The sequence below is a fragment of the Centruroides sculpturatus genome, unplaced genomic scaffold (genome assembly GCF_000671375.1).
Source record: "Centruroides sculpturatus isolate CEXI.00-Female unplaced genomic scaffold, Cexi_2.0 scaffold401, whole genome shotgun sequence".
Classification (NCBI taxonomy): domain Eukaryota; kingdom Metazoa; phylum Arthropoda; class Arachnida; order Scorpiones; family Buthidae; genus Centruroides; species Centruroides sculpturatus.
Window position 1 is genome coordinate 174,133 of NW_019384560.1, and position 27,230 is coordinate 201,362.

General features: G+C 26.6%; 1 protein-coding gene across 1 annotated transcript in view; it reads right to left on the reverse strand.

The window, feature by feature from the left end:
• The window catches only part of LOC111623952 (alanyl-tRNA editing protein Aarsd1-B-like), a 63,118-nt gene that overhangs the window by 4,654 nt on the left and 31,234 nt on the right, over nt 1-27,230 (reverse strand). Inside the window, exons 5-10 of the mRNA XM_023366694.1 lie at nt 25,322-25,441; nt 23,853-23,983; nt 19,420-19,486; nt 4,320-4,411; nt 3,164-3,218; nt 1,048-1,142 (exon numbers count right to left, since the gene is read on the reverse strand). Of these exons, the coding sequence (XP_023222462.1) occupies nt 1,048-1,142; nt 3,164-3,218; nt 4,320-4,411; nt 19,420-19,486; nt 23,853-23,983; nt 25,322-25,441 (560 nt within the window). The remainder of the gene's footprint in view (nt 1-1,047; nt 1,143-3,163; nt 3,219-4,319; nt 4,412-19,419; nt 19,487-23,852; nt 23,984-25,321; nt 25,442-27,230) is intronic.

Sequence of the window (27,230 nt, forward strand, 5' to 3'; positions counted from 1 at the left end):
TTTCAGCTTGTGAAATAATTATCTACAAAATGTACAATACATAATTTATTTATTTTATAAGTATAATACATATTTTAAAAAATTTTTATAACTTTTATGGAAATAAACATTCCATTAAATTTGAAAGAATATATATAATTCTGAGCTATTTTAGTCAAATTCATGAGAGAGAGAAATTATATTTAACATATAAAATGCCCCCAAAAAAATACAGTGGAACTTGGTTAACTCAAATTAATCAGGGAAAAAAATCCAAACTTTGAGTTAAAAAGTTTTGACAAATCCAGGTACAATCTATAGAAATGATTCTCATCAGATTAGAATCTGGAGAGAGCAAAGAACCCAGCAGAGTCCATGAACATTGTGGAAGGAGACCAGCCTGGAGGTGATGGTATTAATGTTTGAAATGGCATTGTGCTCAATGATATTGCTATGTTTTCTTGCAATGACCATCATTACTGCAAGAAAGTATATAGATAAGGTTTTGAAACTTCACAAGAGTTTTCTGTGGTGCTATAGATACAGATTTCATTTCATGAAAAATAATGCCTGCACATATCAATGACTTTCTTGAGAATGAAGCATTCATTGCATGAAAAGGCCAGTAAGATCTCAGAACCTAAATCCAATAGAACATGTGTGAGATGCTCTAGGGAGATGAGTTACACCTTATCAGCCTCTGGCAACAACTCTCTAGAAACTTCAAGCTGCTCTTGCTCAAGAATGGACTTTGCTACTGATACAACAGATAAAAAAATTATAACCAGCATGAGCTATGCAGGTTGAATGCATGAATACTTATTAAGTTGTAAATAATCTTAAAACATTAATATGTAAAATATTTTATTATACATCTTTATAAATTTAGAGTTATTAACAAAGATCAGTTAAGCTCAAAAGTACAAGAACTTATTTTTGTTTTTGAATTCTCTCCATTATAAGTAATTTTGTAAACTAAATAGAAATTTTTCAATATTTTATAAAAGACATTGAATAAAGTAAGAAACAGTAAATGATTAATTAAAAAAATGAATTAAAAATTCTTACTTTGGTCCATATTTTTCCAATATTTCTTGTGGTCCAGTAATCAACATGTGACCTGAACCTTTGATATCTCCAGTGGTCAAAAACAATAATACATTCTATAGAATAGAATAAATAGAAAAAGAAAATAGAAAATGATATAAAATTGAAAATGAAATAATGCTGTCACAATTTTTAAAAATAATAATAGAAAAGATATTTATGGTATTATTAAAAAGCAAATAATTATTTATTTATTTATTTAAGGTATTTAAAGGTAATTCTAGAAATCTTACAATATATCACAGAATAGAAATGATCCAGAAAATTAAAAAATTTACTTATGTTTTTAATATTGTGAAAATGTTATTGACATTATATCAATACTTTTCATTTTATACTAATGATCTATTATTACCTATTAATCAATCTAAATAGGAAAGCATTGAATGATTCCTTAGGTATAATAAATGTACATTTTATTTCTAAATTCTAACATTACACAATAACAGAATTCTAATACCTATGATATGGCACTATAAATCAACTTATGTTGAATAAATTATCAACTTTCTGTTTTATGTTCAAAATGCCTAAGGAAAATTCCTGGGATTTCTGATCACCCAGATTCAATCCCTGGTCTCCAAGAGCAGTATGCTGATATCTTAACTATCTCAGCTATCTAGCTGTCTGCCTTCTACTTTACTATTGTACTGCCTTCATTGTGCACATTTGTGAGACCTTCCTTAAACTAGTGAGACCATTGCCTAATTTTTTCTTCACTCATTGCCATAGAACCATAGTTTTCACATAATTCATGATATATTTCTGTAGCACCACAATATTTTGCATTGAGAAATCAGAATATTGATCTGACTTCATAACTGCTGGGATTGTTTATTCTTGCAGCAATTCTTACAGAAAAGAAAATAACAATAAACTGATAAAATTACTGACAGCTACTAAATGAATCAATTGAAGTTACTGCACAGGCACAATTCCATACAGTGTTGCCAATAGACTGTAATAGACAAGTGGCAATTATAAACAATTATCTAATACTGTAAAATAACACACACTAGACCTCCCTATAACACGGGTTCATATAACACAGTAAACAAATAGTGATCGTGTTCATATAACATGGTAAAAGAATGAGACAGATTGTCGTGTTGCGACAGGACTGGTTAAATCTGGGCTAATAGTGGACGAGCAGCTGAACTACTTGCCGCCGTCCAGCGTCACGCATATATACGGAGAGTTTAGGCAGAAAAGTTGAGTTTACTATCGTTTGTACAGTATATAAATTAGGTACTGTAAGTCTAATACTGTAATTTTATTATTTTTATGTTATCTAAAATTTTGTCTTTAGTCATCAGAATAACTTATCAGGAAATGTGTCCGCCGTTCAATGAGCCACTCTGCGATGAAAACAAGCTTAAGCAATGGCATCTTCAAATGATGCACACTCGGTAAGCATTCCTACAATTTTTTATTTATAGCACAGTTTATTTGGATTATTCCTAAAAAATTATACATGATTTGGAAATGTTTGAGTCAAATTAGTCTAAAATCGATTAACTTTATGAAAAAAACCTTTCAAACAGCCATAGCCCCCAAACTGCACAAGTGCCGGGCTGTGATTGGCTCATGTATTTAAGTGACTTGTACAACACAAAATTCATATAATACGAAACATATGTACCATGTTATAGGGGGGTAAACTGTATTCTGTTTCTTAAAGGGTAAAATTTAGTGAATTTTTTTCTTACACCCAATTTCAAGTACATACTAAAATTACCAGGAAAGTTTCCATATATAATGCCAGTGATGGTTCATGTGGATCCAACTCTGGTGGCTGTTTACAGCCAATCATATTTTTTTGATAAAAGAAAGTACTTAGGTCTGGTTTCTGGATTATAAATTTAAACTCTGAATAGCTTGACTTTCTTTCCCTACTAAAACAATAGTATGAGAATTTCCTGTTAATCTAAGAATAAACTTAACCAAACTTTAACTAACTTGCAAATTTCCTAGTTAGTGCTAGTGAATGCAGACATTAGTAAAGAAATCCACATATAATTCAAATGTGTACAAAAATGTTCTCAGCAGTTTGATAAATATATATTAATAATCTTACCTTATCATTTACTTCTCCAGAAAATATGCTCATAAACTCAGCTTCTGCATCTTTCCTTAAAAAAAAAAAAAATACATTTATATATATACATATTAAAGTTGCCCTACTCAGACTGGTATAGAGTCCGTTCTTGTTGACGTATTTTGATGAAACTTGGTGTATACATTATATGGACCATGGGGAAAAGGAAAATGCAAAAAAATAATTAGTTCAAATTTCTACCACTAGGTGAAAAAATGGTGCATGAAGAACAAGAAACACAAAATGGAAACATGCAAAAGGTTTTTATTTACGACATTTGTTCAATGTGCAATCCATTTGCATCAATCACGTGTTCAAAGCGCCTTACAGCATACAGCGTGTTCAATAGTAGTCTGATAGGTTTTTTGAGAAATTGCAGCAATATGATGTGTTATGCTTGCTTTCAATTCAGGCAGAGTTCATATGTCTCTTCTATAGACACCATCTTTCAGATATCCCCACAACCATACGAACTCTGCCTGAATTGAAAGCAAGCATAACATGCAATATTGCAGCAATTTCTCAAGAAACCTATCAGACTACTGTTGAACATGCTGCAAGGCACTTTGAACATGTGACTGACACAAATGGATTGCACATTGAACAAATGTCATAAATAAAAACCTTTTGCATGTTTCCATTTTATGTTTCTTGTTCTTCATGCACTATTTTTTTCACCTAGTGGTAGAAATTTGAACTAATTATTTTTTTGCATTTACCTTTTCCCCGTGGTCCATATAACATATATACTAAGTTTTCATCAAAATACATCAATGAGAATGGACTCTTTACAGGTCTGAGTTTAATTATAACCAACCTGTATTATACATATGTATACATATAAATAAATATTTTATTAACAAATTTATTATTTTTTGATAGACAATAGAAAAATTATTTTATGTTAAAGGAAATTTTTCATCTATCATGTCAGTTGAAACTATTAAAAAAAATATTTTTTATATTTTATTTTTTCATATCACATATCACAATTTAATGATTTCCAAATGTTTAATTTCATTTTTATAAATTATAATTAATTTATGATTTTTCAATGAATTATTAAATACATAAAAACTTTATATTATATTTATATTATTAAATACATAAAAACTTTATATTATATCACACTTACCTATGCAAAGAATAAAACTGCGGATAGGGATCTAATTGTTTAAACAGCTGAGCTTGGGCAATAGCCAAATCTCTTGTTGTATTAAGCAAATTCTATAAAAAACAATTTCATATATTTTATGAATATTCATAAAATATAAAATTAATATATTCATATAATTCCTATCTATATCACTGTTCCAAGATGGCATTACTTACTAATAAAATATATTAATTTATTACATTTCAAATTTTTAAAATTTGGTATGTTAGATTGGACTTGATTTTGTAATCTTGCTAAATTTATTAATTGAAATGTTCATGTGTGATGGACCAATGAGATTAAAGAAAATTATAAATACACAGTGGAATTAAATGCATGTAGTTTGCATTCCATAGCTGTACTGTACTGTTTTGAAAAAACAGCAAACTCTTTCTTTAGTATTTACTTTTATAAAGTAAATTAAAATATTTATCAGATATAACAGATGTACTATGTAACATGAGTTACACAGTAGATCTGTCACATCAGAAATTTCAAAAACAAAGAAAAGTTTATTATTAAAATAATATAAACAATTTACATTAAAACTTTTCTGAATTTTAAATTTTGAAATCAAAATTACTGTCTTAATAGTAATTGACCAAAATGATTTTTTTATAGTTTGCTTTGGATTGGTTTATCATTTAATTAAAGAGATGGAAATAATTAAGGAAAGTCAAAAATACTTTTTGAAACAATGATATGAATTCAAGCATTTCAGTTTTCAGATCATAAAACTGTAATTTAATAAAAAATAATAATTTTCTTTTAAATGTAGATATATTTGACTAAATTTTGAGAATAATTTTGAATATGCAAAAATCTAATTAATTTTTTAACTTTTGACGCATTAGAAGACTTACATAAAAATATAATTTTTTCGAGTCTACTCTTTAGATCCTTTTACAGTCCATCCCAGAAGTAACAGCAAAAACAGCTTGAACATATAACTAAATCTTCATTAAAAACAGCAATAATAGATTATTAAAAGATTATACAAGTTAAAAATGATCAAAACACCAGCCTTTTATTGTAGGATTCAGTGCTTTCACAATAAAACACTGATAAAAAAGTTTTTGCAATATCTACCATGTCTTGTAGCCGTACTTAATTTTTCAAGTTATAATATTACAAGAGCATTTTGAATTTTTGTTCAAGTGGGAAATATTAAGATTGGAAACTTTTATTTTGAAACTAATCACCTATCTAAGTTTTGGGCCAGCATATTATCACATTTTATTCTTTTTGATTTTTAAAAAATAAAAAAATCAATATATGGCATTTTAAATTATTTTTTAAATATATACACAAACTGTATAAATAAAAATAAAATATATGCTCTATAAGTATATTTTTTTGGAGGATGGAAGGTAAACCCAGACTAAGTAGTACTCTTTCTATCTAAGAGTAATTGATACATTGATATTATAATTAAATAACAAACAAAGTAAATAATAGTCCTTAGACAAAGAATAAATACTATATTTATATTATATAAAATGTATATAGTACAATTATTTTCATATGCCACATATATATTGACTACAAATTTTAACTCATGTAAGCTTACATACAAAAGTAAAAATGTCTGTTAGAAACTGTTTCTCTGCTTTTTTTCTGTTAATGAAGAAAGAACAACTTAATTGTAAAAAAAAAGGCTTGCATTTATTTAAAAATTAGTGAGATGGATCTCAAGATACACAATTTAAGCAGGCACATGAAAAAGGCACTGTAAAAACATTGTTGACATAAATTTTAACATATTTAAATACTTTTGTGAACATTCATAGATAGAGATCTACAGAAAAGAGATCTTTATTTGATAGAGATCTACATTTAATGAGAGAAATTCAAATGAAATTAGCAAATATCTATTCTTTGTGTAATATTTTGATGAATATAAGATTTAATATGTAAAATAATCATTTACAGTATGATGACTAATATAGATTGATTTTTTCATATTTCATTTAAAATAACATTAATGTGTTAATATCATAGAAACAGAGATATTACAGAAAACAATATCATGATTTACAGTGTAAAAAAAATAATATCAATAATTACAATTAATTTCGTTGAATGATCCTCACCAAGACTTTAAATTTGTAAAAAATATGCAATAAAAATTATGGAATTAAAATCAGAATAAAATATACTAACATGTAGGCATGTAGGACTACAGTAAGAACAAATATTTTTAAGTTAATGACATTAATAACACCATACTGACAATTAAATAGATTATCATTGTTTCTTTCAATTACCAAAGATTATTTATTTAAATAATAATCTTTGTTCTTGTAATTTTTGTAATAATAATTTCTTTTTTAGTAAATAATCTTTGATAACCAAAAGAAGCAATGATAGTCTATTTAATACACATATAAATACAAAATATCCTTATTTCATTTTTCTAAATAAATATCTTTAACCTTTATTTTTAAGATATATGAATAGAGATTATAACAGATGATCTAATGCAGTGTTTTTCAACATTCTTGAATATGCGACCCCTTTACAAGTTAAAAAATTCTGGCGACCCCCCCAGGGCCATATTAAAATTATATCAGTGATTTTAAAAACTATGTATTTAATTTTCTTTCCTTAAATATCGATCAAAAACCAATTGTACTGTAAAATAAACAGGCACAGACTTCTCACTGAAATTTTAGTTATTTTTGTTGTAGTGTAGGATCTACAAACACTTGTCTTTTTCTTTCACCCGCGACCCCCATGTAAGGCTTTGCGACCCCCTGGGGGTCGCGGTTCACAGGTTGAAAAACACTGTTCTAATGAATTTAGATAAATATATATTATTTTGAACAAATATTCTCTTACCTTATTTGCAAATTTTAATGATTTTTGCAATTTATCAGCAATATGTATATGCTCTTCAGGAGGAGATCTGTTATAATTCAAAACATTAAAATATAAAAGTACTTTCAAAATAGATTAAATGTGTTTAGAAAAATAATACAAAATCAAAATAAATGAGCAAAAGATAATTTTTTGCTCATTTATTTTGATTTTGCTGCAATTTTTTATCATATTTTTAATTTACTTAATTTAAAATATATGATCTCAATCTCAAATTAATAGTGTCTTGCCCCTGTACATCATACTTTTCGTGATAATAACAGCTCATCTATGTAACTCCATTCTGGGAAAATTTTTAAGTTGAAATCATGAGACTTCCGGTCTAGACCGAAGTTCATATATAGTTAATTGGGGCCTCCTGCAGCCAAGCTTTCCATATCTGGTCTCAACATTCATTTATCTAACATTATTCTTGAAATTAAGGGAGGGCAGATAGCTGGACGACAATGGAAATCTGTAGGTCTACCATTTTTCAATTGCAGCCCAATCAAATTTTGTTTTATTTATTTAAAAACAGATACAATATAAATTTAACTAAAAACATTAATTGTTTTTATTGCACTAAATAATCTTTAAAAACATTAAAGAATACTGAACTTTCTTACTTGAATAGAATTTTTCAATTTACAATAATATTTTTTTTAAATTAGTAAGAGTTGTATAATGTAGTAAAAAAAAAAAAACCCTACATTTTGTCTATGATTAATATTTTTAAATTACAAAATTAGAAATAGGTAATAGTTAACTACAGATATCCCTCGTAAAACATGGCATTTCTACAACATGGTTTTGCTCTAACACAGTTAAAAAATTGAGAATATTCCTCATACAACACAATTTCTGATTTCATTCTAACATGGTTTTGGAAATCCTGTGCACAAAATTTCACAATTTTTAAGTGTAAACTTTGTTATTTGATATTTTTTTTTATTCAAGTAAGCATGTGTATTGTCTCAAATTTGTCCATGAATTTTAGAATATTGAAATTTTCAACTTATTCTATGCCTTTCATCAGGTTTACTTTAATGAAAATTGATAGTAGAATATTTTCTCCCTTTACCTAGCTTTCCTATCAACCAAGTGTCAATGTCATTGCTTTCAGATTTTAGCCTTTAAGATTGTCATCGTATTTTGTTTTTATAGATTAATCTTTGTATTTAGTAAATTTTTAGGTAAGTGTTATTAAACTTTTTTTAGCCATAGGTAAGTAATCATTCATAAAAATGATGAATGAAATACAATGGTATCTCGGTACTTGAACAATCCAGTATTCCACACAAATTCTGGAAAAAAGAAAAAAAAATCGCTCTATACTCAAATGAACAAATGTAATCCTCTAGAAAAAATTTTCAATTAACAACATGTTTTTATTTTGTCATTCATAAAAAATTATGATAAAAATAAAAAAAATGAAGATGTTGCTGATATTTCTGATCAAGATCAACAAAAAAGCTCATAAGCTGACAAAACTTTCTAAAAAGAAAATGCCTAATATTAATTAAAATTAATATTAATGCATGATACAAAACTTTTAATTGTGATTTTTGGTTAATTATTGATTTGGCAAAAATTATTGATTGCTTTAATAAACATATTTCTCTTAGCAACAAAAAAGAATAATATACTTTTGTTAACTTTAGGAACCTAATCCCTTGTTTTGCATTAGTCCTTTGTTTCGTATAGCATGGATTCACAAACATGGCACTTTTTCAGAATGTAATTACCTTGTTTCATGACGGATATTTGTACTAATGTAATTAAACTATGTAGTTAACTACTTGCATTATAATTAATTACTAGTTACAATCACTGTCCCAATTTAGTAATCAAACTACTAGTTAACTACATAAAGGTATCCCTCATATAACATGGTAGTTATGTTCCGAAAAAGTGCAGTGTTATGCATATCCTTGCTATATGAAACAAGGGACTAATGCAAAACATAGGGTTTCCATTATATTCCCAAAGTTAGTAACAAAAAAGAATAGTATACTTTTGCTACGAGAAATATGTTTATTAAAGAAATCAATAATTTATTTCCAATCAATAATTAATTAGCAATCACAATTAAAAGTACTGTATTGTGTGTGTTAATATTATATTAATTTTAGTTAAACAAGGGTGTTCTCTTTTTACAAAATATCATCATTATCTCAGCTTTTTTGTTGATCTTGATCAAAAATATCAATAGCATTTTCATATTTTTTATTTTTATCAAAAAAAATTTTTTATGGATGACAAAATAAAAATATGTTATTAATCAAAAATTTGTTCTAATGGGTCACGTCACGTTTGTTCAGTCAAGTACTGAGCAACTTTTTTCCAGAATTTGTGCTCGAATATTGAGATACCATCATATTTCATTCATCATTTTACAAATAATTACTTACCTACAGTTAAAAAAAAAAAAATTAACAACACTTACCTAAAAATGTTTAAATAAACTTTACTAAATATGAAGATTAATCTGTACAAAGAAAACACAGTGACAGACTGAAAGCAATGACAACACACCTGGTTGATAGAAAAGTTAGTGCGATTTTTTTCTTCCTTGTGTTATCAGTTTTCATTAAAGTAAACCTGACAAAAAACATAAAATAATTTGAAAATTTCAATATTCTAGAATCCATGGGCAAATTTGAGACAACATGCATGCTTACTTGAATAAAAAATATCAAATAATGAAGTTTACACTTAAAAATTGGAAAATTTTGTATGGAGGATTTCCAATTACTCAATTTATATGAGTATTTTATTTTGTTTTGTATTTGCATTGAGTTATTGCTCTACTCCTTAAATTAAAATGATTGGCAAGAATTTTCTTATAAAACTGAAATTTAGAAAACAACAATGTTAGTTTGAGTGTAACCCACCACTGACTAAAACCACTGAATATTATAATTGGTAACAGGTTTGCACCTCACCAGCATGCTGACTATATGGAATTTTCTGGGTTTTATTCATATGTCTAATATCTAAGTAAGGGCCAGTTTTTTGCAAATGTCCTTCCAGAGGCACTCTTCCCTTAGTAATCACCCAAGTGTTGCACTGCCTTAAACCATCCATCTAATCCAATCCTAGTATGAGCATGTTATGTAATTACAAGCATGTAAAGAATGATTTTTAAAATACAACACTACCTTCATCAATAGTGCTGCAGTGGAACATGTTTTCCTTATTGGAGAAATTTTAATGTTTAGTTATTGTGATAAATGAAAAATTTGAAAACAAAGTAACTACATAGTTAATTAGCAATTAAATTACATTCCCTTTCATTTCATAGTTAATTACTTTTATATGTTAATGCCCATTATTAAGTAGTACCTGCTTGCTGTTATCACAGATATTGTTATCAGTCATTTAATGTTATCAAATTAGTATATACAAAACATACAAGTTTATTTATTTATTTATCATAATTACAATAGGAAATGTCATACATATGATGTAAGTTTTCCTCCCCCATTTAACAATTGAACCCAAATACATAATTTAATTATAATTAATGTTTAATTAAAAAATACATTATTTTAATTATAAATGTAAAATTATAAACATTTAATTATAAAATTATAATAAAAAATTGTAAAAGTTAAAATAAATTTTTAAAACTTTGTCTATTATAATCAGTATTTCAGTTATCAGTCTTAACTAGTTCTTTGAATGTTACTTATTTTAATTATTATTTCCTTGAAGTAATTGCTGGCATTTCTTAGTTCAATTATATGCTAGCTGTTGCTGAAAACAATTAAGAAAATAAAGCAACAGAAACATCATCATGTAAACAATATGGGATAAATTACTATTAATTAATAAATCTTTAAACTATACATTTATTGTTTTTGCATGTCCTTTTATTGTCAATAAAACCAGAATTTCCATTAATTGTAATATTTATTTACCAATATAATGTTATCAGTCAGTTACCATCCTCAGTATAGGTAAATCCCTAAGTAATTACAATAAGTGGATTATACTATATTTTTATATCTTTTATTTAAAATGTTTTTTTAAATACAAGTAGGTATTTGTTTTAATGAAATATATTCTGAAATCATGAAGAATCTTTTGAAAGAAGCATCTCAATTGAAATTTTCAAAAAATGAATAAATTCTCACATTAAAATTAATAAAAGTCAAATCAAATAATATTTTCATAGAACATATTTATTATAATTTTAGAAGAATAAAATGAGATATAGCAAAATTAAAATGAAGAAAAAATACTAAAACCACTAAATTACAAACAAACTTTTAAAATAAAAATTATATTGTACAAATTAAAAATATTACAACATTTAATAATATATTTTACTACTAATGTTAAGAAACCAATTAGATATAACTATGCTTTCTGATAACTTCCTTGTCTTATAAAATTATTAATTTGCTTACTTTAATATATTATTCATGCTCCTTTCTCTGTGTACACAGTTTGACATATATTGAAGTAATCTATTTCCAACAACAAAATATAAATTTGTCTTGTTCTTCTTCCCTTTTTCAGCATATAATAATTTTATTGCCTAGAAATATAAAATTAAATTTATTATTATTATTAAATACTCAGTTCTTTAATAATGAAAAAGGCAATTTTATTTAGATCTATATAAATTTTTTCAGCTATCAATTATGTTATAATTTTGCTTCAATTTTATTAATATTTCATTCATTTATTTTAGTAAAATTATTAATTAGCAATTAAACAATATTATAAAATTTGTCTAAAAAATATATGCTTTAAATCTTATTCCATTAAATTTTAAAAGCTATTTAATCTTGCTATGTCTATTTTGTTGATATGTATTAAGTTTCAAAATAAAAACAAACATTAATTTCTCATAATAAAAAAATGTAATAAATTAAATAAATTTTTAATTGGCTCAAGTACTTTCATTATAAAATTATAATTATGAGGAAATACAGTATTTGTTTTAAATAGAATGAACTTTATCAGAATGTTTTGCCAAACAATCTGTCAGATTATCCATCAGGCTATTTTAAGCTAATAAATAATTAAATACATCTCAATTTGGCTACAGGTAGACAGTTATATTACCATCTCATGGTAAATTTAATAATTAGAAATATATTAATTGCAATTTATTAATAGAATATTCTGGAGAAAAAAATTGGATTTGAGCCCCACTCTTGGCCAATTCTTTCCTTCCAGAATATTCTAAATTAAAATTAATATATATATAGTAAGAAATAAAGAAAGAAAGAAATAAAATGAAACCACTTTTACTCTTCATAAATTTAAAGTTGCAAATTATGTATTTACTTGAATCCAGAAAATGGTTTTTAGACTCATTAAATGGTGCGCTTTGTTATTAGAACTTCTATGCTATATTTATTTGTTGAATAATTACAATGTAAGTGATCTTAAAAATCATTTTCAAGGCCAACAAAAAGGCCCCATTCAATTCTCCGTATGTGACTTCCTATTTAACTGCATTAACAAAATTAATATATCTTTAATACTTTTGGAAAAGTGTGCAAGGGACTTTTGACTCATTCTGTATATTGTTTAATGCTAATAGGATAAATTAGTTTTTAATTATTAATACAAAAAAATCTATATACAAAAATTAAATCAATTAACAATTCAAGTTTGATAACTTGAATTGTTAATTGATTTAATTTTTATATATTTTTGTACAGTTACCTCTATTAATTACAATGAAAAAGACTTCTTTAAATAAATGTTTAATTTGAGGGACTACATAATTTATATACAGTATTTGATAATGAAATTAGAAGAAAATAAATATTCTTAAAATGTATGAAAAAAAAAATACATTTTAAAAAATAAATCTGAATTTTTTATATTATCTGTATAAAAAGCAAACAATTAATATTACTTGTAAGTGACCAAGAGATGAAACATGAGTTCCACAACAAGTGTTGGAATCTATTCCCTTAATATTTACTACTCTAATAAGTTCATTTTCATCATCAGGAAGCTCTAACCTTGTTCTTACCTAAAAAAATAAAATAAATATATTTAATTTAAAAGTTTTAAAGCAATGAAACAGACACTAATTAAAAAGTATTAAGAAAAATTAATTAATACACAGTGAAACATTTTTGAATTATTCCAGTTTATAATAGTCTGTAACAAGTGGCCCAGTCTAAAGATCTAAATTAAACAAAATTAATGAAAAATGATAAAAAATTTTGTTCAATTTTTATATGGTACTAGGAATAAAATAGAAGGTATTAGGATTTTACTATTAGATATTTCATTTGAGAATTTCAGTGTTGTTCTGTTTTGTTATCCATGTGCAATGTGATACCACTTGTGATCTTGCACATACCACATGCCATGAGGGCACACACAAACAATGCTGTTTTAAGTAATTATAGGATGCAAAGGTTTTTAAACTTCTTGCCCCAGTATGGACTCTTGGGAAAAGGATTTCTTTTTGCAGATTTAATGAAAAAAAAAAGCCTTGAAATTTTTGGAGGTATATTAAAAAAAACATAAAAATAAAACAAAGTTAGATAAATAATCAGAGCTGGATAACAAAACAGATGTTAATAAATCTGTTCTGTTAGCCATCTATTTACATGCTAGATGTAAAGAAAAATGATCAAACTGGATAACAAAACCTTCATCCAATCTTCACTTTCAGATCTATTAATTTGGTCCATAAAATCATACAGGTTAATTACTTGCCTAAAGGGGAAAAATTTGTGCCCATAGTCCTCTATGACATTCAGCTGATTTAAGCATTACTCTGGCATGATACATATATGTATATGTCCCATTTTAACAGTCACCCAAGATATCTCAAAAATTATATGTTGTACAAAACAAATTTTCTAGACTGAAAATGTTTTGCATCAAGAGGGACACAAGATGGCCCTATTGGTTTCATCACAGATGGTATTACCATCAGTATAAATGGGGTTAACTTTATTTTCTTATATGGAAACCTCTTTCTTTTTTATTGCATATTATGATTCTACATCAAAAATAAACAAATTTTTATCTAAAGCATTTTTCAAAAAATGCACTTATCAGAAGTTATGAGTGTTTGAAGATTTATGCAGCCACCACACAATGCTTGCATGAATCAGTGAATATCTGTGAATTCATCAAAAAATGAAGAAAAATGCTTAAAAATCATTAAAGAACTATTATTACTTAAATCATTGGACTCATTCTTCTTCTTCTTCTTCTTCAAAAAAAAAAACTGATACAAAAACTACGAGGGCTGTTCGGAAAGTTCGCGGCCTCACATAGAAAAACAAACAAAATAATGTTAAAACTTTTTTATTTTTCAATGTAATCTCCTCTGTTAGCAATGCACTTATTCCAGCAATGTTCTAGCTTTTTTATGCCATCACAATAGGTCGATTTGTCAAGGTGTGCAAAATACTCGTTCATTTCAGAGATGACTTTGTCATTTGAGTGGAATCTCTTTCCAGCCAAGAATTTTTTTAGGTTTGGAAAAAGGTGGAAGTCACTGGGGGCCAAATCAGGTGAGAACAATGGATGTGGAACTAATTGGAAGCAAAGTTCGTTTATCTTTTGTTCAGTGATTCTGGCGGAATGTGTAGGTGCATTATCGTGGTGGAACAGAACTTTTTTCTTCTTCAAGTGTGGCCTCTTTTCTTCGATTTCTTTCTTCAGTTTTTCCCAGTAATTCACAGTTTTTCCCCAGTTCTTCACAGTAATAGACAGCATTAATGGTCTTTCCTCTTTCTAGGTAGTCAATAAAGATGATGCCTTTAACATCCCAAAAAAAAAAAAAAAAACCGAGGCCATCACTTTACCCGCTGATGGAACTGTACCCGCTGATTTGCCTTCTTTGGTGGTGGCGAACTGTGGTGTTTCCATTGCTTCAACTGTTCTTTTGTTTCAGGAGTGTAGTAATGGATCCACGTTTCGTCAGTAGTCACAAACCGACACAAGAAATCCTGTGGGTTTTTCTGGTAGAAGTCCAAACACTCCTTTGACATCAAAGTGCGAACACGTTTTTGCTCGGCGGTCAGCAGATGTGGCACCCACCTTGCTGAGACCTTCGTCATACCCAAATCTTCGGTTAGGATGTGATGCACTCGGTTGACAGAGATGCCTGTTGTCTCAGCTATCTCACACGTTTTCAAACGGCGATCTGCTAATACCAAATCGTGAACTTTGTCAATGTTTTCTTCAGTGACAGCAGTTGACGGCTGTCCGCTGCGAGGGTCATCTTCCACACTTTCTCTGTCAGATTTAAAAAGGGCTGTCCATTTTTTCACAGTGGTGTACGAATGAGCAGACTCTCCTAAAACTTCATCCATGTCAGCTTTGATTTGAGATGGGGTCAACCCTTTTTTCGTCATGTATTTTATGACCGCACGAGTCTCCGTCTTCTCCATTTTTGACAAAGTATGTGCACACTGACTATCTGCTAAGCTGTTGTGGCAAAACTTTTTGACAAATCAAGCGGAAATTGGTATCGTATCTTTAGCAAAGATGGCTGAATTATTCCCGCCAAAAATTAAATTGATTGCAGCGCCGCATATAGGCAAGGCCGCGAACTTTCCGAACAGCCCTCGTAGTGCCACAGAATATTAGAGTCATCAATCTTGTAGTAAAGCGATGATGTTAATCTTGATTCTACAAAATAATAATAGTTTCCTAATGATTTTTAAGCATTTCTATTCCTTTTATTCAATGAACTTCACAGATAGCCACAATTCACACATTTATCATGTGGCAGATGTGTAAAACTTAAAATGATCATAACTTCTGATAAGTGCATCTTTCAAAAAATGTTTTAGATAAAAGTTTGTTTGATTTTGATGGAAAAATTATAATGTGCAATAAAAAATGGAGTTTCTATTTAAGAAAATGAAGTTGAAGTTATTATTAAATAAAGATTATTCTAAACAGGGATTCTTTAATTATTTGCATTCTATATTTATAATAAACTTGGATTTTTAAAGTTTTTCCTTTCATTTTATAAAATAAATATACTATTTGCAGTGACCAATGCCACTAAAACAGCATCACAAATTTTTGAAATGATTTGAAGTTGACAAGAATAGAAATTGAATTTAGAATGGAAAACATTTCAAGAGAGAAGAGTTTAAAGACTAGAATCAAAATATTGACTTAAGTTATGTAAGAGCTCTTCTCTTTATGGATATTGATAAAAAGTATTCTAGAGTTACAAAAACTGTTATTACAAGTATTCTGTCCAGAAATAAATATATATACATTGTACTGTTATAAAAGTTATATTATTAGTTAATTACTTATTAAGAACTATATTAAAAAAATTATAAAAATTACAAACTTCTTTTAATTCTGCAGCATCACGATTAAATAAATTTACATATACTGGAATATTTTCTCTAATTTTTTCATTCAAAACTTCTTCTAATTCAGTAATCTTATCATTGGAAATAGTTGGTATGTCCAGTTCAACATAACTCAATTCATCTCCAAGATTCCATGATGTTGTATGAAAATTATACATATTCTCTGCAACAGCAGTAATTAAATGTTGTCCTACATATTAAAATTATAAAATGTTAAAATGAATAAAAATTTAATGTAATTATTTTAGAATTAATAATAAAAGATTTATTATATATTAAATAATATACAAATTATCTATAAATCAAATAACTATCAAATATACATGCCAGTTCTAATATAGCTAATTAATGATCAAATAGAGTAATTTTATCAAAAGATAGGGGTTATGCAACCATTTTGTATTATATTTAATAATTAGAAATAAATCTACATTTAAATAATTTAACCATCTATTTTCAGCTAAATTATTTTATGTAACCATTAATTTGCTATATTTCAGCCTGCATGGAGTTCTGCAATAGTTATTTGAATTATTGAATTATGATTGCATTTCTTTATGCAGTGAGAGTTTAGTGAAAATGACGTCATGAGCAGCTATTGCTACATGTCACTGCATCATAGTTTAGAAATGCTTTTCGCTTGAGCGAAACATAATGCCATAACCTATTCTTTAATTCCAGTTAAAACCAAAAGTAAAGAACTACAATATTTAAATAGATATAAAGAATTGAGCATTTCTCTTTCCAAAAATGTGAACAAAGTAAAGAGATAGAAGATATATAATTATATTTAAAATATAATATTNTAAATGTAGATATATTTGACTAAATTTTGAGAATAATTTTGAATATGCAAAAATCTAATTAATTTTTTAACTTTTGACGCATTAGAAGACTTACATAAAAATATAATTTTTTCGAGTCTACTCTTTAGATCCTTTTACAGTCCATCCCAGAAGTAACAGCAAAAACAGCTTGAACATATAACTAAATCTTCATTAAAAACAGCAATAATAGATTATTAAAAGATTATACAAGTTAAAAATGATCAAAACACCAGCCTTTTATTGTAGGATTCAGTGCTTTCACAATAAAACACTGATAAAAAAGTTTTTGCAATATCTACCATGTCTTGTAGCCGTACTTAATTTTTCAAGTTATAATATTACAAGAGCATTTTGAATTTTTGTTCAAGTGGGAAATATTAAGATTGGAAACTTTTATTTTGAAACTAATCACCTATCTAAGTTTTGGGCCAGCATATTATCACATTTTATTCTTTTTGATTTTTAAAAAATAAAAAAATCAATATATGGCATTTTAAATTATTTTTTAAATATATACACAAACTGTATAAATAAAAATAAAATATATGCTCTATAAGTATATTTTTTTGGAGGATGGAAGGTAAACCCAGACTAAGTAGTACTCTTTCTATCTAAGAGTAATTGATACATTGATATTATAATTAAATAACAAACAAAGTAAATAATAGTCCTTAGACAAAGAATAAATACTATATTTATATTATATAAAATGTATATAGTACAATTATTTTCATATGCCACATATATATTGACTACAAATTTTAACTCATGTAAGCTTACATACAAAAGTAAAAATGTCTGTTAGAAACTGTTTCTCTGCTTTTTTTCTGTTAATGAAGAAAGAACAACTTAATTGTAAAAAAAAAAGGCTTGCATTTATTTAAAAATTAGTGAGATGGATCTCAAGATACACAATTTAAGCAGGCACATGAAAAAGGCACTGTAAAAACATTGTTGACATAAATTTTAACATATTTAAATACTTTTGTGAACATTCATAGATAGAGATCTACAGAAAAGAGATCTTTATTTGATAGAGATCTACATTTAATGAGAGAAATTCAAATGAAATTAGCAAATATCTATTCTTTGTGTAATATTTTGATGAATATAAGATTTAATATGTAAAATAATCATTTACAGTATGATGACTAATATAGATTGATTTTTTCATATTTCATTTAAAATAACATTAATGTGTTAATATCATAGAAACAGAGATATTACAGAAAACAATATCATGATTTACAGTGTAAAAAAAATAATATCAATAATTACAATTAATTTCGTTGAATGATCCTCACCAAGACTTTAAATTTGTAAAAAATATGCAATAAAAATTATGGAATTAAAATCAGAATAAAATATACTAACATGTAGGCATGTAGGACTACAGTAAGAACAAATATTTTTAAGTTAATGACATTAATAACACCATACTGACAATTAAATAGATTATCATTGTTTCTTTCAATTACCAAAGATTATTTATTTAAATAATAATCTTTGTTCTTGTAATTTTTGTAATAATAATTTCTTTTTTAGTAAATAATCTTTGATAACCAAAAGAAGCAATGATAGTCTATTTAATACACATATAAATACAAAATATCCTTATTTCATTTTTCTAAATAAATATCTTTAACCTTTATTTTTAAGATATATGAATAGAGATTATAACAGATGATCTAATGCAGTGTTTTTCAACATTCTTGAATATGCGACCCCTTTACAAGTTAAAAAATTCTGGCGACCCCCCCAGGGCCATATTAAAATTATATCAGTGATTTTAAAAACTATGTATTTAATTTTCTTTCCTTAAATATCGATCAAAAACCAATTGTACTGTAAAATAAACAGGCACAGACTTCTCACTGAAATTTTAGTTATTTTTGTTGTAGTGTAGGATCTACAAACACTTGTCTTTTTCTTTCACCCGCGACCCCCATGTAAGGCTTTGCGACCCCCTGGGGGTCGCGGTTCACAGGTTGAAAAACACTGTTCTAATGAATTTAGATAAATATATATTATTTTGAACAAATATTCTCTTACCTTATTTGCAAATTTTAATGATTTTTGCAATTTATCAGCAATATGTATATGCTCTTCAGGAGGAGATCTGTTATAATTCAAAACATTAAAATATAAAAGTACTTTCAAAATAGATTAAATGTGTTTAGAAAAATAATACAAAATCAAAATAAATGAGCAAAAGATAATTTTTTGCTCATTTATTTTGATTTTGCTGCAATTTTTTATCATATTTTTAATTTACTTAATTTAAAATATATGATCTCAATCTCAAATTAATAGTGTCTTGCCCCTGTACATCATACTTTTCGTGATAATAACAGCTCATCTATGTAACTCCATTCTGGGAAAATTTTTAAGTTGAAATCATGAGACTTCCGGTCTAGACCGAAGTTCATATATAGTTAATTGGGGCCTCCTGCAGCCAAGCTTTCCATATCTGGTCTCAACATTCATTTATCTAACATTATTCTTGAAATTAAGGGAGGGCAGATAGCTGGACGACAATGGAAATCTGTAGGTCTACCATTTTTCAATTGCAGCCCAATCAAATTTTGTTTTATTTATTTAAAAACAGATACAATATAAATTTAACTAAAAACATTAATTGTTTTTATTGCACTAAATAATCTTTAAAAACATTAAAGAATACTGAACTTTCTTACTTGAATAGAATTTTTCAATTTACAATAATATTTTTTTTAAATTAGTAAGAGTTGTATAATGTAGTAAAAAAAAAAAAACCCTACATTTTGTCTATGATTAATATTTTTAAATTACAAAATTAGAAATAGGTAATAGTTAACTACAGATATCCCTCGTAAAACATGGCATTTCTACAACATGGTTTTGCTCTAACACAGTTAAAAAATTGAGAATATTCCTCATACAACACAATTTCTGATTTCATTCTAACATGGTTTTGGAAATCCTGTGCACAAAATTTCACAATTTTTAAGTGTAAACTTTGTTATTTGATATTTTTTTTTATTCAAGTAAGCATGTGTATTGTCTCAAATTTGTCCATGAATTTTAGAATATTGAAATTTTCAACTTATTCTATGCCTTTCATCAGGTTTACTTTAATGAAAATTGATAGTAGAATATTTTCTCCCTTTACCTAGCTTTCCTATCAACCAAGTGTCAATGTCATTGCTTTCAGATTTTAGCCTTTAAGATTGTCATCGTATTTTGTTTTTATAGATTAATCTTTGTATTTAGTAAATTTTTAGGTAAGTGTTATTAAACTTTTTTTAGCCATAGGTAAGTAATCATTCATAAAAATGATGAATGAAATACAATGGTATCTCGGTACTTGAACAATCCAGTATTCCACACAAATTCTGGAAAAAAGAAAAAAAAATCGCTCTATACTCAAATGAACAAATGTAATCCTCTAGAAAAAATTTTCAATTAACAACATGTTTTTATTTTGTCATTCATAAAAAATTATGATAAAAATAAAAAAAATGAAGATGTTGCTGATATTTCTGATCAAGATCAACAAAAAAGCTCATAAGCTGACAAAACTTTCTAAAAAGAAAATGCCTAATATTAATTAAAATTAATATTAATGCATGATACAAAACTTTTAATTGTGATTTTTGGTTAATTATTGATTTGGCAAAAATTATTGATTGCTTTAATAAACATATTTCTCTTAGCAACAAAAAAGAATAATATACTTTTGTTAACTTTAGGAACCTAATCCCTTGTTTTGCATTAGTCCTTTGTTTCGTATAGCATGGATTCACAAACATGGCACTTTTTCAGAATGTAATTACCTTGTTTCATGACGGATATTTGTACTAATGTAATTAAACTATGTAGTTAACTACTTGCATTATAATTAATTACTAGTTACAATCACTGTCCCAATTTAGTAATCAAACTACTAGTTAACTACATAAAGGTATCCCTCATATAACATGGTAGTTATGTTCCGAAAAAGTGCAGTGTTATGCATATCCTTGCTATATGAAACAAGGGACTAATGCAAAACATAGGGTTTCCATTATATTCCCAAAGTTAGTAACAAAAAAGAATAGTATACTTTTGCTACGAGAAATATGTTTATTAAAGAAATCAATAATTTATTTCCAATCAATAATTAATTAGCAATCACAATTAAAAGTACTGTATTGTGTGTGTTAATATTATATTAATTTTAGTTAAACAAGGGTGTTCTCTTTTTACAAAATATCATCATTATCTCAGCTTTTTTGTTGATCTTGATCAAAAATATCAATAGCATTTTCATATTTTTTATTTTTATCAAAAAAAATTTTTTATGGATGACAAAATAAAAATATGTTATTAATCAAAAATTTGTTCTAATGGGTCACGTCACGTTTGTTCAGTCAAGTACTGAGCAACTTTTTTCCAGAATTTGTGCTCGAATATTGAGATACCATCATATTTCATTCATCATTTTACAAATAATTACTTACCTACAGTTAAAAAAAAAAAAATTAACAACACTTACCTAAAAATGTTTAAATAAACTTTACTAAATATGAAGATTAATCTGTACAAAGAAAACACAGTGACAGACTGAAAGCAATGACAACACACCTGGTTGATAGAAAAGTTAGTGCGATTTTTTTCTTCCTTGTGTTATCAGTTTTCATTAAAGTAAACCTGACAAAAAACATAAAATAATTTGAAAATTTCAATATTCTAGAATCCATGGGCAAATTTGAGACAACATGCATGCTTACTTGAATAAAAAATATCAAATAATGAAGTTTACACTTAAAAATTGGAAAATTTTGTATGGAGGATTTCCAATTACTCAATTTATATGAGTATTTTATTTTGTTTTGTATTTGCATTGAGTTATTGCTCTACTCCTTAAATTAAAATGATTGGCAAGAATTTTCTTATAAAACTGAAATTTAGAAAACAACAATGTTAGTTTGAGTGTAACCCACCACTGACTAAAACCACTGAATATTATAATTGGTAACAGGTTTGCACCTCACCAGCATGCTGACTATATGGAATTTTCTGGGTTTTATTCATATGTCTAATATCTAAGTAAGGGCCAGTTTTTTGCAAATGTCCTTCCAGAGGCACTCTTCCCTTAGTAATCACCCAAGTGTTGCACTGCCTTAAACCATCCATCTAATCCAATCCTAGTATGAGCATGTTATGTAATTACAAGCATGTAAAGAATGATTTTTAAAATACAACACTACCTTCATCAATAGTGCTGCAGTGGAACATGTTTTCCTTATTGGAGAAATTTTAATGTTTAGTTATTGTGATAAATGAAAAATTTGAAAACAAAGTAACTACATAGTTAATTAGCAATTAAATTACATTCCCTTTCATTTCATAGTTAATTACTTTTATATGTTAATGCCCATTATTAAGTAGTACCTGCTTGCTGTTATCACAGATATTGTTATCAGTCATTTAATGTTATCAAATTAGTATATACAAAACATACAAGTTTATTTATTTATTTATCATAATTACAATAGGAAATGTCATACATATGATGTAAGTTTTCCTCCCCCATTTAACAATTGAACCCAAATACATAATTTAATTATAATTAATGTTTAATTAAAAAATACATTATTTTAATTATAAATGTAAAATTATAAACATTTAATTATAAAATTATAATAAAAAATTGTAAAAGTTAAAATAAATTTTTAAAACTTTGTCTATTATAATCAGTATTTCAGTTATCAGTCTTAACTAGTTCTTTGAATGTTACTTATTTTAATTATTATTTCCTTGAAGTAATTGCTGGCATTTCTTAGTTCAATTATATGCTAGCTGTTGCTGAAAACAATTAAGAAAATAAAGCAACAGAAACATCATCATGTAAACAATATGGGATAAATTACTATTAATTAATAAATCTTTAAACTATACATTTATTGTTTTTGCATGTCCTTTTATTGTCAATAAAACCAGAATTTCCATTAATTGTAATATTTATTTACCAATATAATGTTATCAGTCAGTTACCATCCTCAGTATAGGTAAATCCCTAAGTAATTACAATAAGTGGATTATACTATATTTTTATATCTTTTATTTAAAATGTTTTTTTAAATACAAGTAGGTATTTGTTTTAATGAAATATATTCTGAAATCATGAAGAATCTTTTGAAAGAAGCATCTCAATTGAAATTTTCAAAAAATGAATAAATTCTCACATTAAAATTAATAAAAGTCAAATCAAATAATATTTTCATAGAACATATTTATTATAATTTTAGAAGAATAAAATGAGATATAGCAAAATTAAAATGAAGAAAAAATACTAAAACCACTAAATTACAAACAAACTTTTAAAATAAAAATTATATTGTACAAATTAAAAATATTACAACATTTAATAATATATTTTACTACTAATGTTAAGAAACCAATTAGATATAACTATGCTTTCTGATAACTTCCTTGTCTTATAAAATTATTAATTTGCTTACTTTAATATATTATTCATGCTCCTTTCTCTGTGTACACAGTTTGACATATATTGAAGTAATCTATTTCCAACAACAAAATATAAATTTGTCTTGTTCTTCTTCCCTTTTTCAGCATATAATAATTTTATTGCCTAGAAATATAAAATTAAATTTATTATTATTATTAAATACTCAGTTCTTTAATAATGAAAAAGGCAATTTTATTTAGATCTATATAAATTTTTTCAGCTATCAATTATGTTATAATTTTGCTTCAATTTTATTAATATTTCATTCATTTATTTTAGTAAAATTATTAATTAGCAATTAAACAATATTATAAAATTTGTCTAAAAAATATATGCTTTAAATCTTATTCCATTAAATTTTAAAAGCTATTTAATCTTGCTATGTCTATTTTGTTGATATGTATTAAGTTTCAAAATAAAAACAAACATTAATTTCTCATAATAAAAAAATGTAATAAATTAAATAAATTTTTAATTGGCTCAAGTACTTTCATTATAAAATTATAATTATGAGGAAATACAGTATTTGTTTTAAATAGAATGAACTTTATCAGAATGTTTTGCCAAACAATCTGTCAGATTATCCATCAGGCTATTTTAAGCTAATAAATAATTAAATACATCTCAATTTGGCTACAGGTAGACAGTTATATTACCATCTCATGGTAAATTTAATAATTAGAAATATATTAATTGCAATTTATTAATAGAATATTCTGGAGAAAAAAATTGGATTTGAGCCCCACTCTTGGCCAATTCTTTCCTTCCAGAATATTCTAAATTAAAATTAATATATATATAGTAAGAAATAAAGAAAGAAAGAAATAAAATGAAACCACTTTTACTCTTCATAAATTTAAAGTTGCAAATTATGTATTTACTTGAATCCAGAAAATGGTTTTTAGACTCATTAAATGGTGCGCTTTGTTATTAGAACTTCTATGCTATATTTATTTGTTGAATAATTACAATGTAAGTGATCTTAAAAATCATTTTCAAGGCCAACAAAAAGGCCCCATTCAATTCTCCGTATGTGACTTCCTATTTAACTGCATTAACAAAATTAATATATCTTTAATACTTTTGGAAAAGTGTGCAAGGGACTTTTGACTCATTCTGTATATTGTTTAATGCTAATAGGATAAATTAGTTTTTAATTATTAATACAAAAAAATCTATATACAAAAATTAAATCAATTAACAATTCAAGTTTGATAACTTGAATTGTTAATTGATTTAATTTTTATATATTTTTGTACAGTTACCTCTATTAATTACAATGAAAAAGACTTCTTTAAATAAATGTTTAATTTGAGGGACTACATAATTTATATACAGTATTTGATAATGAAATTAGAAGAAAATAAATATTCTTAAAATGTATGAAAAAAAAAATACATTTTAAAAAATAAATCTGAATTTTTTATATTATCTGTATAAAAAGCAAACAATTAATATTACTTGTAAGTGACCAAGAGATGAAACATGAGTTCCACAACAAGTGTTGGAATCTATTCCCTTAATATTTACTACTCTAATAAGTTCATTTTCATCATCAGGAAGCTCTAACCTTGTTCTTACCTAAAAAAATAAAATAAATATATTTAATTTAAAAGTTTTAAAGCAATGAAACAGACACTAATTAAAAAGTATTAAGAAAAATTAATTAATACACAGTGAAACATTTTTGAATTATTCCAGTTTATAATAGTCTGTAACAAGTGGCCCAGTCTAAAGATCTAAATTAAACAAAATTAATGAAAAATGATAAAAAATTTTGTTCAATTTTTATATGGTACTAGGAATAAAATAGAAGGTATTAGGATTTTACTATTAGATATTTCATTTGAGAATTTCAGTGTTGTTCTGTTTTGTTATCCATGTGCAATGTGATACCACTTGTGATCTTGCACATACCACATGCCATGAGGGCACACACAAACAATGCTGTTTTAAGTAATTATAGGATGCAAAGGTTTTTAAACTTCTTGCCCCAGTATGGACTCTTGGGAAAAGGATTTCTTTTTGCAGATTTAATGAAAAAAAAAAGCCTTGAAATTTTTGGAGGTATATTAAAAAAAACATAAAAATAAAACAAAGTTAGATAAATAATCAGAGCTGGATAACAAAACAGATGTTAATAAATCTGTTCTGTTAGCCATCTATTTACATGCTAGATGTAAAGAAAAATGATCAAACTGGATAACAAAACCTTCATCCAATCTTCACTTTCAGATCTATTAATTTGGTCCATAAAATCATACAGGTTAATTACTTGCCTAAAGGGGAAAAATTTGTGCCCATAGTCCTCTATGACATTCAGCTGATTTAAGCATTACTCTGGCATGATACATATATGTATATGTCCCATTTTAACAGTCACCCAAGATATCTCAAAAATTATATGTTGTACAAAACAAATTTTCTAGACTGAAAATGTTTTGCATCAAGAGGGACACAAGATGGCCCTATTGGTTTCATCACAGATGGTATTACCATCAGTATAAATGGGGTTAACTTTATTTTCTTATATGGAAACCTCTTTCTTTTTTATTGCATATTATGATTCTACATCAAAAATAAACAAATTTTTATCTAAAGCATTTTTCAAAAAATGCACTTATCAGAAGTTATGAGTGTTTGAAGATTTATGCAGCCACCACACAATGCTTGCATGAATCAGTGAATATCTGTGAATTCATCAAAAAATGAAGAAAAATGCTTAAAAATCATTAAAGAACTATTATTACTTAAATCATTGGACTCATTCTTCTTCTTCTTCTTCTTCAAAAAAAAAAACTGATACAAAAACTACGAGGGCTGTTCGGAAAGTTCGCGGCCTCACATAGAAAAACAAACAAAATAATGTTAAAACTTTTTTATTTTTCAATGTAATCTCCTCTGTTAGCAATGCACTTATTCCAGCAATGTTCTAGCTTTTTTATGCCATCACAATAGGTCGATTTGTCAAGGTGTGCAAAATACTCGTTCATTTCAGAGATGACTTTGTCATTTGAGTGGAATCTCTTTCCAGCCAAGAATTTTTTTAGGTTTGGAAAAAGGTGGAAGTCACTGGGGGCCAAATCAGGTGAGAACAATGGATGTGGAACTAATTGGAAGCAAAGTTCGTTTATCTTTTGTTCAGTGATTCTGGCGGAATGTGTAGGTGCATTATCGTGGTGGAACAGAACTTTTTTCTTCTTCAAGTGTGGCCTCTTTTCTTCGATTTCTTTCTTCAGTTTTTCCCAGTAATTCACAGTTTTTCCCCAGTTCTTCACAGTAATAGACAGCATTAATGGTCTTTCCTCTTTCTAGGTAGTCAATAAAGATGATGCCTTTAACATCCCAAAAACCGAGGCCAATCTAAGTC